Source organism: Bos mutus, chromosome 4 (genome assembly GCF_027580195.1).
Source record: "Bos mutus isolate GX-2022 chromosome 4, NWIPB_WYAK_1.1, whole genome shotgun sequence".
Taxonomy (NCBI): domain Eukaryota; kingdom Metazoa; phylum Chordata; class Mammalia; order Artiodactyla; family Bovidae; genus Bos; species Bos mutus.
Window position 1 is genome coordinate 67189384 of NC_091620.1, and position 16187 is coordinate 67205570.

Below are 16187 nucleotides of genomic sequence, written 5' to 3' on the forward strand. Positions count from 1 at the left end.
GTTTTGAGGTTAGCATGATGAGAAAGTTCAGATGTTTCAAAGGGTTGCTATCTTTTTTTAAAGAAAATGCAAGCATTTACTAAAGTTGCTTTTGAAATAATACATTTAATAATTATTTAAGGAGAGAAAAATTACCTTATTCAGACACACAAGAATGTCAATGGTCCCATTGGTAATGTATTTAATAGAGTAACTTAAATATCGACTTTTGGATTCAATCCTCTCACTATTATAAATAAGGAACTTACAAGTTAATTAGCAGTTGGCAGGCAGTGAGGGCCTAACTGACCTTCAACTTTCAGTGTCCCAAAAAGAATGGATACAGACACCTAAATTGACTTATTTCATGTCCTTATGGAGTACAGAAATCTGCCTTACAGTTCATGTAATCAAAAAACAAAAATAGATATACTTTTAGTAAATCTTCTGGAAACAAAATTCTTCCCAGATATTTATTGATAGGAAAATATAATCTAAAAATTCTTCTGCCCAGGCCCTTGGCAACCTCCCAGTCTTCCATCTGCTCCATGCAGTTAGATTCCCTTTACTCTTGAGTCCCAGATGACTCTCTCAAGCATTAAAGGTCACCTAACAGACACCAAAACAGTAATTTACAAGAACCAGGTGGAAGGAATTCTGTATTTTTGTCTTTATTTTTCTAATGGAAATATACAATAAGATTAAAATTTATAAAATACAAAAACTAACAGACAAAACAAGCAAACAAAAAACTTCCCATACTTTTTTCTCTTGACCATTGTAAATTAACTGTGCTATTTTTAAAAATTGGCATTTATTCTAAAAGAAAGTAGAATAACATTTGCAAAAAAAGATTTACTAGAGAAAACAAAGGCTTCAAATTGAGCTATAATATTTTTTGTCCAAAATGAAACCCTAAATTAAGAAAACAACCTCTACATCTTTTGTAGCTAGTAATTTTATCGTGCACATTTCAGTTGGTATTTGAAAAGCATTTAACTCTGCAGCTTTGCAGAAATATGTTCCATTTGAATGTAGGGGAAATTGTACTTAATAAGAGTTTAATTTGAAAGTTAGTGTTCACCAGCACTTAGTGCCTATTTCATGTTCTGGAAAGATAAAATATCAAAGTCCTGGGGAAATGTCATATTTATACAATACGGTATTTCAGAAATCAATGGGGTACTCAAAAGTTTAAACAGGAACATCCTTTACTTATGGAAAACAGGATAAAATAAATCTAAAATTAATTCTCATGCATTGTTTTTAATGAGAATGGAATGACCTATCCTATTAGCTCTAATCATGAATACAGACTTCTTCTTCATTTATTTATTTCTAATAACTAAGTATTCCCAAACGAAAGTTAATTCTGGAAATTCTTGTGTATGAAAAGAGGTTCTGGGCCAGAGGAGGTACTATTTGAAACAGCCAGAAGATTAAGCTGGCATCAATTACAAACAAGATACTGTGTCTTAATATTAAAATAAAAATTTCCTGATTCACTGGTACAAGACTAATTTTACCCAAAATGTGAACGAAGAAACAAGTGACAGGTAAGAAAAAAAATGAACAAGTTTTCATTAAATGCTATACAACTCTCTAGCTTCAGTCCACAAAAGTTGATTACTGAATAATTTTAATAACAGACATTTAAAAAATCTATTTCTTTAAACTTTTTTGTCGGGAGGCTGTCCTATGTATTGGGGAGGGGATGATTGGAGGGTAAGGATGGAGAGGGGAGAAGATAAAAAGATACATGAATAAAGATGGAGTAGGGGCAGGAAGTTATGCAAGGAAGTTTGTGCAAGTCCCACTATGCACAAAGAGAATGGCTAGGGAAAAATATTGTAGGTCTTTCCAAATTTCTCAAACTTAGCCTTGCTACCAGCAAGCAAACCTGGGAAGGGATGCTTAAAGAACTTGGTAAACAACCACCTAGCTCTTTCACTAACAAATCCATGGACTTTTAGTTAAGGTCACCTAAAACTTGCAAACGTTATTCACTTGCTGAAGAATGTAAAAAATTATTAAAATTTAGTCTTCAGATGGAATCAAGAAGTCTCCAGTTCTCATTTTCCCAGCTATAATCATTCAAACAGTCCTGGCTTTTGTAAGAAAACTGTAGGAGGCTGCAAGGTGTATAGGGCCTAGCAGTTGCTTCTCTTTGTTCTTTTAATGAGATATATGTACATCCTTCAAAGAATACCAACATTATACTGAAAATCTGTAATTTAATTATTGATAATGAGTTCTGAAAATTGTACAGGGCAAATAAATGTCCTTAAGCTTAATTTTAAAAATCCCTGGGAGTTTCTGAAAAATTGGTATTACAATTCTGAGATTTAAGCATGGATTTGTAAATGAACAGCTGGAGCTTAATTTTTCCCATTCACATGAAGAACTGTTTCAGCAATATCTTATACAATGGTTCTCAGCCCAGTAAAGGAGGGGAAAAGGTGATTTTGTCCCCAGAGGACATTTGGCATGACTGGGAAGTACCACTGGCATCTGTGGGTAGAGGTCAAGGATGCTGATAAATAATCTGCAGTGCACAGGACAGCCCTCCACAACAAACAATAATCTGGTCCAAAATATAAATAGTGTCAAGATTAAGAAGCCTTGCCTAATCCAAATGCTTTAAATATTATTAAGTGATAACAGTGAAATCAAGAAGTCATTATTATCATTAAATACCAATTTGCACAAAGGTCATCTGAACAAACCTTGTCTATAGCCGCATGTAAGCTATACAGAGCGGGAAAAAAGACACATAAAGTGGTCTGGAAAAACTGAAAAAACTAGAGAAAAATATATATGTTTTTATTTATAAAAGTATTCACATACAATTTTCAAGGAACTAGAAAAATAACCTTCTTTCTTAGACACTATTCCAAGGAAGGTGAAAAACAAAATGATTATAAACTATGCTACCCATAAATACTAATCTGTTGTCAAGTTGTTACTCTTCAAATGTATCCACAACCATTGGAAAATCAGCCCTCTTGTCATGTCGCCTTTGATAACACAAAATAAATGTACTGATATGGGATAGTTCCTTGGGTTATAGGGCAATTTTTAAGAATTAAAGAGAATTTACTGGAAAGTAATTCTGTGGCTTGGGAGATCCAAGAGTGTGCTCAGCCATTTAGCCCCTACCCACCTCCTCTCTTTCCGGGTAGAAGTCCCAGTTAGCGGAAACAGGATACTATTTGCTGTGGTATCTCTTTCCTGGTAGATCTCCCAGTTAGAGGAAAACAGGATACTATTTGCTGTGGTAATCACTCTGGTTTAAACTTCTTGAGAACACCAGTAGCTAACATGTAAGCATTTACTAAAAGGATAAACAAAATCACCTTTATAGCTCCTCTAAAAAAATGTTATGTATTAAAATGGTGAAATGGACAAGAATTTCATCAAAATAAGAACCTTCATTGCAGAACTATTTACAATAGCCAAGACATGGAGGCAACCTAAATGTCCACTGACAGACGTATGGATTAAAAAGATGTGAGATATATATATATATAATATATTTTAATATATTTATATTATATTTATTTAATAGACATCCTGGAATGTGAAGTCAAGTGGGCCTTAGAAAGTATCACTACGAACAAAGCTAGTGGAGGTGATGGAATTCCAGTTGAGCTATTCCAAATCCTGAAAGATGATGCTGTGAAAGTGCTGTGCTCAATATGCCAGCAAATGTGGAAAACTCAGCATTGGCCACAGGACTGGAAAAGGTCAGTTTTCATTCCAATCCCAAAGAAAGGCAATGCCAAAGAATGCTCAAACTACTGCACAATTGCACTCATCTCATATGCTAGTAAAGTAATGCTCAAAATTCTCCAAGCCAGGCTTCAGCAATATGTGAACTGTGAACTTCCTGATGTTCAGGCTGGTTTTAGAAAAGGCAGAGGAACCAGAGATCAAATTGCCAACATCCGCTGGATCATGGAAAAGGCAAGAGAGTTCCAGAAAAACATCTATTTCTGCTTTATTGACTATGCCAAAGCCTTTGACTGTGTGGATCACAATCAACTGTGGAAAATTCTGAAAGAGATGGGAATACCAGACCACCTGATCTGCCTCTTGAGAAATTTGTATGCAGGCCAGGAAGCAACAGTTAGAACTGGACATGGAACAACAGACTGGTTCCAAATAGGAAAAGGAGTACGTCAAGGCTGTATATTGTCACCCTGTTTATTTAACTTATATGCAGAGCACATCATGAGAAACGCTGGACTGGAAGAAACACAAGCTGGAATCAAGATTGGTGGGAGAAATATCAATAACCTCAGATATGCAGATGACACCACCCTTATGGCAGAAAGTGAAGAGGAACTAAAAAGCCTCTTGATGAAAGTGAAAGTGGAGAGTGAAAAAGTTGGCTTAAAGCTCAACATTCAGAAAACGAAGATCATGGCATCCGGTCCCATCACTTCATGGGAAATAGATGGGGAAACAGTGGAAACAGTGTCAGACTTTTATTTTTCTGGGCTCCAAAATCACTACAGATGGTGACTGCAGCCATGAAATTAAAAGACGCTTACTCCTGGGAAGGAAAGTTATGACCAACCTAGATAGCATATTCAAAAGCAGAGACATTACTTTGCCAACAAATGTTCATCTAGTCAAGGCTATGGTTTTTCCTGTGGTCATGTATGGATGTGAGAGTTGGACTGTGAAGAAGGCTGAGCACTGAAGAATTGATGCTTTTGAACTGTGGTGTTGGAGAAGACTCTTGAGAGTCCCTTGGACTGCGAGGAGATCCAACCAGTCCATTCTGAAGGAGATCAGCCCTTGGATTTCTTTGGAAGGAATGATGCTAAAGCTGAAACTCCAGTACTTTGGCCACCTCATGTGAAGGGTTGACTCATTGGAAAAGACTGTGATGCTGGGAGGGATTGGGGGCAGGAGGAGAAGGGGACGACAGAGGATGAGATGGCTGGATGGCATCACTGACTCAATGGGTGTGAGTGTCAGTGAACTCCGGGAGCTGGTGATGGACAGGGAGGCCTGGCGTCCTGCGATTCGCAGGGTCACAAAGAGTCAGACACGACTGAGCGACTGATCTGATCTGATCTGATCTGATGATATATTAAAAAGATGTGACGTGAGATAGATATATATATAGAGAGAGATATATATATAATGGAGTATTATTCAGCTTTAAAAAATAAATAATGTCATTTGCAGCAACATGGATGGACCTAAAAATTATCATCCTGTGTCAGAGAAAGACAAATATATGATATCACTTACATGTGGAATCCGAAATAAAAGGACAAATGAACTGAAATAAATACAAAACAGAAACAGACCTTCCATAGAAAACAAATTTTTGGTTACCAAAGAGGAAGGGGTCAGGGAAAGATAAACTAGGAGAATGGGCTTAGCATATACACACTGCCATACATGAAACAGATAACCCACAGGGTCTACTGAATAGCACAGGGAGCTGCACTCAATATTCTGCAATAACCTATGAGGGGAAAAAATCTGAAAAAGCATTTGAATCACCGTGCTGTACATCTAAAACCAACATGAAACTGTAAATCAAATATACTTCAATTAAAAAATAATAACTTTGAACAGATTCGAATCACGGGGGAGGTGCTCAGCAAATATTTGTAAACAAATAGACAAATTAATTTCTCTCTTTTAAATTCCACATTAAATACAATATATCTAGATGAATATAGATGGGTTTTCATTTAGCTTAAGTTTAAGAGACAGTTCTTCATAGATACCTATCATTTTACAAGTGAATCTATAACCTAAGCTATTCCAGTAAAACCACGTTAATTTCACCTTCCTTTTGGCCTCCTATCCCTGCCACCTGAAAAAAAAAAAATGAATCAATTGTGATAACTGTTGCAAAATGTCTTATTAACCCCACTGGACATGTAAATGTGACCAGAGGACAAGGAAGGATAAGGAAAGAAGTCTTAATGCAAGATGTCCAGCCACTGCCTAAGCCCACTCTAGCATGATGGGAGTGACTTTTTTCTTTGGATGAAACATCTTGAAATCTGGAATTTCAAGTTTGAGGGAAATAAATTTGTACAAAACGTTATGGCACTGTAAGCTCTTCTTTTTCCTGGTAATTGATATAATGGATTTCCTTAAGGATTAACATTTTCTATAATGCTTTCTATTCACTTCGATAAACAGTTGTTCAGCAACAATTCGATAAAAATCCCAACTCTCAGAGTCAAGTCTGCTTTGGTGAATGGAGGAGGTCGAGAAATATAGAAAACCCAATAAGTAGAATGTCTAAGCTATCATTCTGGAATTAATTGAACATCGATAAAATTGGGAAAGAAAGTAAAAAATAAGGTAATGGGCAAGCAGAACTACCTCTGGGAGAGAAGGGGCACAGATTGCAGGAGATTCAACCATGTAACACTCTACGGTGTAACAGCACTGCCATCCATAAGTGTTAGTAGCTCAGTCTGGTCTGACTTTTTGCAACCCCATGGACTTTAACCTGCCAGGCTCCTTTGTCCATGGGATTTTCCAGGCAAGAATACTACAGTGGGTAGTCATTCCCTTCACAAGGAGATATTCCTGACCAGGGATCAAACCTGGGTCTCCTGCATCATGGGAAGATTCTTTACTGTCTGAGCCACCAGGGAAGCCCTGTAGGTAAATTTTTTATTTAACTATTAGACTATTGAGTTTTGGCTCCAGAGTATTTTTCCAGTGCAGATAGATTCTGCTGTTTTTTTGTAAATTTTGTTTAAAAAAATAGTCTTTTTCTTTCAGAAGTAATTCTTCAAATTCAGTTCACACAAGGGCATTTGATATGTGCTGAGAGTTCCAAATGCACTGTATTCAGCAATACCTATCAGATGCCTACTGAGTCTTACGCTCTGAGCAAGCTGTAGGCACCCCCTCAGGTCTGGGAACCATTATTTTGCTTTTGGCAAATTTTCATTCAGTACTTTTCCTCATCTCATATCTTAAATCCTTTATGAACATGCAAGTGCCTCCCTTCCAAAAGCATTTGTGTGAGTAGTTCACAGGCTGGTTCATCTACTGCAATGTGGCTTTATGATAGTGGTTTGTTTACATGGTTCCTACAAGGTAGTGAAGATGTGAGTGCATTTTAGAGAAATCTGAAATCTTTCAACAGGATCTGATCCAAAGGAAAAGTAAGTTATAATTGGGGGAGAGAGAGAGAGAAATCAGATCTCCCATCATGGTCTGAAGGTATACACCTGTAGGGGCAGGAGGCTTAGGTACCCAATTCCATGTTCAGATGCGGCCTCCAGCAGACTCACCTACTCTATGGGCCTGGGATAACTGAATAGCTGAAGCACTTGCAAGGTCCCCTGGCACTTGCAGGAGCGCCTGGCAATCAGGTGTGTTATGGCTTCTTATCTCATGGTGCAGCAGTAACAATGTTGGATGAAAGTGGACGCTGTGTAGGGACCCCGTAAGAGTTTTACTTGGGTTGCCTTATTTCATTCTCATGCAACAACGCTGTGAAGCAGGCAGCCCTGACCCCGCTCCCATTTTACAAGGAGGCAGCTGAGGTCCAAGAAGCTTGGTACTTTGCTCCAGAGCACAAACATAAACGGCACAGTGCAAGTTAAGAAAGACCTTCCTACTCGATACCCCTACGCTCTTAACCACCAAGCTGCCTCCCTCCAGGGTGTCTATTTTCTTGTCAACATGCTGGCTCTTAGGCATCCAGTTCTGAGTGTCGTGCAACGTGACCCCAAAATCCTTCCAGCCCCTCTGTGGGCGGAATCTGGGTCCTCATCCCCGACAGACGCTTCGCCCACCTGAGCAGGCCGGGATCTGCCTGATTGGGACATCCCCCTAATACCTCTCCTGGCCTGCGGCCGGACTGGGACCCAGCCAGGAAGAGGCGGCGGGGTGTGCGGGACCGGAGCCACCTAGCCGGCTGAGTTCGGCCCCCGCCCCTTCGCCCGGCCGCGGGGCGGGACTAGGGTCTCGCGGGCCGGGTAACAGGAGCCAGCAGCGGGAAGCAGCCGCCGCCCGGGCCGCGCTGGGCGAGGCGAGGCGGGGCGGGGCCGGGCACGACGGGAAGTGGAAGCCGCGCGGGCCCGGAGCCGCGCCGCACCAGCCCGGCTGCATCCACCGCTCACCAAGCGCCGCGATGGGGCTGGAGACCGAGAAGGCGGATGTCCAGCTCTTCATGGACGACGACTCCTACAGCCGCCACAGCAGCGTCGATTACGCAGACCCCGACAAGTTCGTGGACCCAGGCAGCGACCGAGATCCCCACAGGCTCAACTCGCATCTCAAGGTGAAGCCCAGGGCGGGCCCTCCCCTGGGTTTGAGGGCGTCCCAGAACCCCCGCCAAGGCCTGGGATGAGGGTGCCTCCTCTACCCTGCTCCGACCCCAACTCCCACACTTGCCACTGGGTCAGCCCCGCAGGGTCTGGGGCCCAGATTCTCGCCGCGGGGCCGCGTACGTAGCCAGGAATTTGTAACCAAATTCTTGTGCTCGCACCGTGACCCTAAGAGAAGGTGGGGCATCCCAGTCAATTCTATCTTTCTTCAGTACTCCTGGTTCCTGGTGAGGCAGGTTGGATGACAGTTCAGGATCCCCGAGTCTTGTCTCCGCAGGTGGGATTCGAGGATGTGATTGCAGAGCCAGTGTCTACGCACTCCTTTGACAAAGTGTGGATCTGCAGCCACGCTCTCTTTGAAATGAGCAAATATGTGATCTACAAGTTCCTGACGGTGTTCCTGGCTATTCCCTTGGCTTTCGCTGCGGGAATTCTCTTTGCCACCCTCAGCTGTCTGCATATCTGGTGAGAAGGGGCACACTGGGATGGGCCAGCTTTCTGAGACGTCGGAATGTTCTTTGCCATCTGCCCCCTGCCCTCCCCTTCTTCCAGCTGGGCAGAAGAATGTGCATCATTTCCCAACCTAGTAGCAGGAACTAGGAGACCTTGAAAGGCAGTGTGCTTCGATAGATTTGTAGGTAGGGTTAGGACTTAAAAACAGAAGAAGGTATGTCCCTCTGTCCTCGGGTGTGATTTTCCCTCCAGTGCTAAGGCCCAGCTGATTGTGGAGGTGGAGATCTGGAGGCCATGCTTCCTGCCACAGGCTGCGCTCTCCTAGGGCCCTGTTTTGACTTGTGCCTCTGGTTCTGGGCAAGGCTCTTACTTCTTTCATCACCTTTCATTCAGTCACCACCTGTGTTTGGGGTAAAACAAAAGTGATCTCTGAACAGAATGCTAACAACAATATCATTGCAGAGGGATGTCAGACCTGGTTAAGCAGTGCTATGGAGGGGTTGCTCCAAGCCTGCCACTGGCAAATGGCAAGGATAAGACCAGAGAAGATGCAAGGTGTGTGCAATTAAGGTGTACAGGCTCCCAGCACAAATGAGTGAAAATTCAAACTACAGATAATGACAATGAGAAGGCTTCCAAGTTACTTTTTCACCTCTAAAGCCCCAATAGAAGTGGCATCTAGGGCATTAAAGGGAAAATAAATATAGAAACTTATTGGACATTTTAGGATGTTTTGAGTAACTTTCTTCACACAAAAAATGTATCATAAAGCTTCAGAGAACATTTTTAAGCATTAAAAATTTTTAAAGGAAATGTCATATTTGACCTATAAATTGTGTTATTGTTGTTTTAAAAGATGTCCACTTTATTCTGAGAGGAAGAGCATTCAGATTATCCCTGGTATGGCAACAATTGTGAATCTTGTCTTTTAGGGCAGTCCTGGAGAAATACATAACCCTTGATGCCACCATATCTTTTTCTTAATCATTTTATATGGTAATACCACACCCTAATATATGTTGTGTTCATTGTTAGAAGTTATGAAATTGTTCTCCATTTGCCTTTACCATCTGAATTAATTTCTTTAGTCAGTTAGCTAGCTGGTTAGTTCAACTAAGAAAATTTATTGAGTACTGAGTTTGCGCTGGGTACTGGGCCCAGGATGAATGCGGCAAGATGAATAAGGCAAGATCTGCCTTCAGCTTAACTCACAGCACATCAGGGAAACTGGCTAGGTACAGAGGTAGCTGCTGAGGGAAACAGCTAAATCGGTGGGGGAGGGAAACACAGGGAAGGCTTTGTAGAAAGAAAAGAGTTTAAAAGACTTTTTAGGGATAAATTGAAGTTCACTAAACTTATGAGATTAAATTTAATGAGATTAAAAATTATGAGATTAAAATTAGCAATTTATGATATTAAAAATGACAAACATCAATGTAATTTGATTACTGAAAGCTGTAAACAAACGATATTGAAAGTGTCAAAAAACTACTAAGAAGAATGAAAATCTTTGCCTTTTTTACATGAACAGATCCTCAAAGTCCAGATTTACAATCAGGTCATATTTAGATATTAGCACAAATCAGCACATCTTTTGAATAAAACCAGTCACGTAACCTCTATGTCCATTTTCTCACTTTCCAAAATGTGAAAAACTGAGTGACCACATCGTATATTATGAAATGCTGGCTATGGAACTATTTGGAAATACAGACTGCCAGTCAAAAAAGCTAGGCTTTCCTAAAGCACTTGTGGAATAATTGATAACAAAAGGGTTTTTATTTACCAAATGGTAGTGAGATGTAAGTAAAACTACAATTAACCAAATGATGCTTCTCTCCACCTGGCTCTCCTAAGAATGGGAGATATTTTTGGTGTGGTGCTTCCAGCAGAGAATCATCAAACCACTTTTTTTCCAACCACAGAAACTGTATTATTTAACTTCAACTTATTTTTCAAATTACTTTCATGTTGGCACATTAATATTTAACTGTCATACATATGTCATCAGGCAGCTGTGATTGCAAGTAGAGGAGTGAATTCAAACAAAAATGTTTAGAAGTTAGTTTATACCTTGATAAAATAGGTTTATTATTAATGGATTACATTCCCATGACACGATAAGACCAGATCAAGGAAAAGTCTCATAGAAGAGCAAACATTTTAAAACCTTATTTTTTTTGGTGGTCAAGGCTATGAAAATATGCAGTTATAAGCTCTTTGAACCACACTCCATGGTCACAATGGATCTGACTTTAGATTAAACAAACAACAACAAAGCACTCACAACTCAGTCTGATGATTTTGGATCCTAGGCCAGAAGTATAGGACATTAGGAACAGGTGAATTGGTTTGAGTTCATATCAGAGACTGGTTTGAATCTGTATGCCATTTGACAACCATAGGTCATAAGTGTATCATATCAAAGAAATGTAACTTGAACCCCTCTGCCTTTTATTTTTGCTTGAATGTAATTCAAATATATAATCTAACTGATAGAAATGCAGTAGTAACAGTCTCATTTCCCAGAAGGTTTTAATATAGCTAACTGCTGTGACAAGGCAATCTGTGTGACACTATAAATACAAAGCTAAACAAAAGTCCCAGTTCTCACGGATTTATTGTCCAGTGGATGAATATATAATGTTGCTAATTATAAAATGTGTTTAAGAAACGACTGAGCCTGACACTGAGGCTGACACTATTGAGGCTGACAGTGAGCCTGAACGAAGTTGTGGGTCACTCCATATTGCCTGGAGTTTCAGAAAGGGAACCAGCTGGGATGTTAGAACGCAATTTAAGTTTGTTGTCAAAGAATCATTGGATCCTCTGATCCAAAGTGAGAGAACAACTTGAAGAAAATGAAGTTAAAATCCTGTGAACTGAGTCCTCAAATGTGGGCAACTACACTTTTGTCCTGTGCTTAATTCCCTCTTAGGACATGGAGATCTAAGGCACTAGAGGTTAGAAAATTTCTCAGCCTAAGAAAGAATGGAAAATGCATTATATTCTGAGGGAAGTGAATTTGGTTAGGAAGCTTTCCAATCTAAACAAGTCAATTTGAGATTATTTTGTCATAATTGTTTTTATTATATATTCTGCCTTCAAAATAGTTCTATTTATTGTTCATCATAGTGGCTGCATCATATGGACATATCAGAGATGCATAGTAAGTGGTAAGCCTGATAGCTGCTTTCTAAGATTTCCTGTTCTTACATTAATTTGGAGGGAATTGCCCAAAGCCACACATCAAGTGAGAAACATAATGGGATAAGAAGTCAAAAGATACCATCATTCAGGTTTCTATTCAACCATTTAGCTCTAAAACACCTAGTAATTAATTTTCTTTTTAAAAAAAATGCTTCAAATCTTTAGCACTTGGGAAAAAAACACAAGATAAATATAATTTTTGTAGAAAGTCCATATGAATAATTTAATAGTTTAAAAATATCTCTAAATCAGACAAATGCCTGATCTCCTCTTCATTTTCGGCTAAATACAACAGACCTTTATTTAAGTCACTGTTTAATAGGAAACCAAGAAAATCAACCTCACTTCTTTGTGCCCACCCAAGTAATAATAAAAATTCTAATGAAGCCCTCCAGCAATGCCTGAGAGTTCACAAATACTTTTGTGCCCAAAAAGCACTACTGTGACAAAGAACGTTATGCAGAGGATTACTGAAAAACTTCACCAACCTGAGGAATATGAAAATATGAAGTTACTTTAAGAAAAGGCATACAGAAAAAATAAATTCAGGATATTCGAGTTCTTCTTGTCTAAGAATTCTGACATAATTGCAGGGCTCTTTTAGCTACACTACACAACTCTTTTCAGTGTGCGTAATTACTATGAAAAATTAATAATATAAAGCATAAGAGAATGTTAAATTCACTTCAGTTAAAATGTTTACCAAGGGTAAAGGATATCCTCGCTTAAAAGCTTACATTCTAATACGAAAGAGAGATATAATCATCTATGATATCTTTTGATAAATTTGAGAATTAAGAAATTTTTTTCAGTACTTCAGAAACACAAAAAAGGAGTATCCAACCTAGCGTGGTCCAATGGGGAGGGAAGACAACAGGAAAAGCTACCAGGAAGTGGAAATTCAGAGAAATAAGAAGATTTAGGCAGGTTAATATTTAGGGCCAGAGATCAAGTAAATAAATTTACTGTTTTGGTTAATTTTGCTTTACTATTTTAAATTGCCTGCTACCAATAGAAATAATATTGGTGTTGATCACGTACATGCCTGTTTATTTTTTTAAACATATTTTCTGTGTATCTTATCACGATGTAGGTAACTGTTCATTTGTTTCATATGCTCAACCTGGCTTAGGTGAATTGGGCCACTGTTATATCTTTTCATGCATGTGCAAGAGTCAGCAGCCTTATTTGGAAACACCAGTAATCCTTACGTATCTCTCTTCCTCCGTTCCAGGATTATAATGCCTTTTGTAAAGACCTGCCTAATGGTCCTGCCTTCAGTGCAGACAATATGGAAGAGTGTGACAGATGTTGTCATTGCCCCATTGTGTACGAGCATAGGACGCAGCTTCTCTTCTGTCAGCCTGCAACTGAGCCACGATTGAATACTTGGGCCCCAGGTCCAGAGATCTGGATACTGTAATACTTGTTTTTATAACATAAAAGCACTACTGTTCTGTTAATTCCCCAACTGTTCAAATTAAGAAAGCTATTAAGATGGGTAACCACATGTAGAATGTTTATTGGCAGATCTTTTCAAATAATGCTTTTCTAATTAAAAGCCAAGGATTTCGTATCTAACTTTATAATCAGAATTATTCAGCAGGCAACAATTAATTTTAAAGGCAGGCAGTTTTTTCTTTAGTACAAAGGTATGCATTTTATAATGATGAATCTGTAATGATCAAGGGATATTTCTCTCAAACACTACAATAGTTTTGTGTACAACTGCTCATAAAAATATGGAATTTCCTATTTTTTTACTCTGGAAGTAATACTTTTTAAAACCTTTGCAGATAAAGTCATGGGGATACTTAGAGATAAGATAATACAAAGATCCTACAAAAGTAATGATAGGGGCTCTCAAATAAATGTGAAAATAGATTCATGAAAACATGTTCCTTTAAATAGGGTATTGTTAACTTACAGGTATATTTAAAAGAGGTTTCAATCTACTGTATATTTTGTAGTTATTGTAAATGTTGCCCTAATCAGATTGTTTTAAAGCACTCTTTATATTTGTTATCTTGTACTAATATATAGAAGGAGTAAATGTATCTTCCATAAGGAACTTCATTGGTGAGATTGCACTGTCCAGATTACATAAGCATATGCATCTTCTTTGGTAATTGAATGTAAAAGAGAGATATACAAGGCTTTTCTTTCTTACTCTTCCAAGTGAAATCCTGAAATGTTTCATGGCTAATGTTTATCTGGCTGTGATCTTAATACAAACCTAACTGATATTTCATCTAAGAGATTATTTCTGTCTTGTAGTTAAAAATTAATCCTGTATTCTGCATTCTTATTGTTTCTCTTTACCTTCAAGTAATATTGGTGCTACTAAATAACATTTTAAAATAATGGCTATTTCTGATACTTAAGTACAATTTCAGCTACAGTAATTCATGTATTAACTTCAGCAAAGTTGTTAACTTATTGGGTCCGTGCTACTGAGCTATGTATATATAAATTAAAAAGTAATAGCTACAAACTTTCAAGATATTATCTAATATAAGTTTTACTGCACAGTATAAAATTATTCTTATTATTTTTGAACTGTAGAGTCCTATTTCAGTGTTATGAGTCACTGTTGTTTTAAAAATCTCTATTCTAAAATAATAGGCCTACATAAAAGCTGTCTATAATGTGAGTGGTTAACTATAATTTACACACCCTAAAAGTGTGTCAATGCTCAAATTTCAGAATTACTATCAGAACTTAGATTAACATTCCTTTACATAGTTTCATAGATGACAACTCCTCATTCAGTGAAAATTAATTTTATTTTCCCAAGTTTCTAAGACTGGTGAATATAAAGGATGATTGAACTGGAATTCTACTGGGGAACCAAGCAAATGAATGATTAAATTATGAAGCTTATATCCTTTTGAAGGTAGCTACAAAGAGATTTTTTCAAAACTGTCTTAGGTCATTGTAGCATCATTAGAAAACACTCTCATGATCATTACAGCATTATTTCTCATTTGACAATATGGATATTACTATGTTAGTCAAAAAGGTCAATCAGTCTCATGACTTTATAGTTATACCTTATATTTAAGATGTTTTTAAAACATATTTGGATATGTCATTTGAGCAAAAGTATTTGATTAATAAAATATCTATTTAAATAAATCATGGCTTCTATCTTTTCAAATAGCAAGTTTTTTCAAATTGGCAAGTTTTAAAGCCAAAATATACATACATAGTCACATAAAAAAAAACCTATCAACTTGTAACAAGTAGACTATATGATTTTCTTATTTCTGAATAGCATTGATCATCTTCAAAATCACTTTTTATTGAGATTTGTCATTAACTATTTTATTTCAGAGACTGAAATTTTGTACCAAGTGGACCTAGGTTTCATGTACAAATATGTTGGTTCTTTTATTTGTGAGTGGGGAAGAGGTGGGTGATGGTGGGACTTTCCCAGTATCTATAATAAACTTTTTAAAACTTATAAAGTGTGTTTATTGCTTTTATTACATATCAAGTTCATCAATAAAGAACCTTTTCAAACTAATTTTTCCTTATTAAAAACTTATAATAGGTAAACATACATGAGTTATTGCTTATTCTGGAATATATTTGTAAAAAATTACATGATTGGTAATTTTTTTTATTTTCCCAGCACTTAAGAGGTTCCCTATAAGTTTTTATATCACTTGATGAATATGATAGAATAGCATGTTCTTAAACCAACTATACTTCATATTCTTCATGAAATAGTCTCTTGCTAATCCTAAATAAACTCATATTTCTGTTTTCAATTTTTTTAAATAAGAAAGTAAAACAATATAAATCACATGTATTTGGATACTAGTACCAGACCAGAGTCCAAAATTATTTTTGGAAAGTTAGTATGTGAAGAGTAGCTGCTGATATTGGCATAGATTTTCCTGTTGTGAGTTAATCTGGAAAAATGACCTACCTCCAATAATAAAGTATGTGTTTTGCTTTGCAAAATGCTCTTTAAAAATGTGGAGAATTTAGAAGTCCTTCTTTTCAGTAGTTGTCTACATCCCATGAATTTACTTAAATCATTTTCTTGGGAAATTGTTGGACTTAAGTGAAAAGAGCCCTGCCCTCCAGGTCAGGCATCTGGATGCCTATCTCAGCACTGCCATTACTGAGGTATGTCAGCTCCTGCAAATGGTTTCATCTCAAGGTCTCAGTTTCCTACTTTTAATGAGAGGATTGGACTCA

The 16187-nt window shown here is 37.8% G+C and overlaps 1 protein-coding gene across 2 annotated transcripts; it reads left to right on the forward strand.

Moving 5' to 3' along the window:
* The first annotated feature begins 7951 nt into the window (after positions 1–7951).
* Positions 7952–15445, forward strand: CAV2 (caveolin 2). Of its 2 annotated transcripts, XM_005899129.3 has the most exons (3): positions 7973–8266; positions 8590–8777; positions 13210–15445. In XM_005899129.3, the coding sequence occupies exons 1-3, from the start codon at positions 8117–8119 to the stop codon at positions 13358–13360; spliced, it is 489 nt and encodes a 162-aa protein (XP_005899191.1). In that variant the 5' UTR covers positions 7973–8116; the 3' UTR covers positions 13361–15445. The 2 variants fall into 2 exon arrangements, with proteins under 2 accessions (XP_014334729.1, XP_005899191.1); XM_014479243.2 differs by lacking the exon at positions 8590–8777 and having other exon boundaries at positions 7952–8266.
* Positions 15446–16187: the final 742 nt, after the last annotated feature.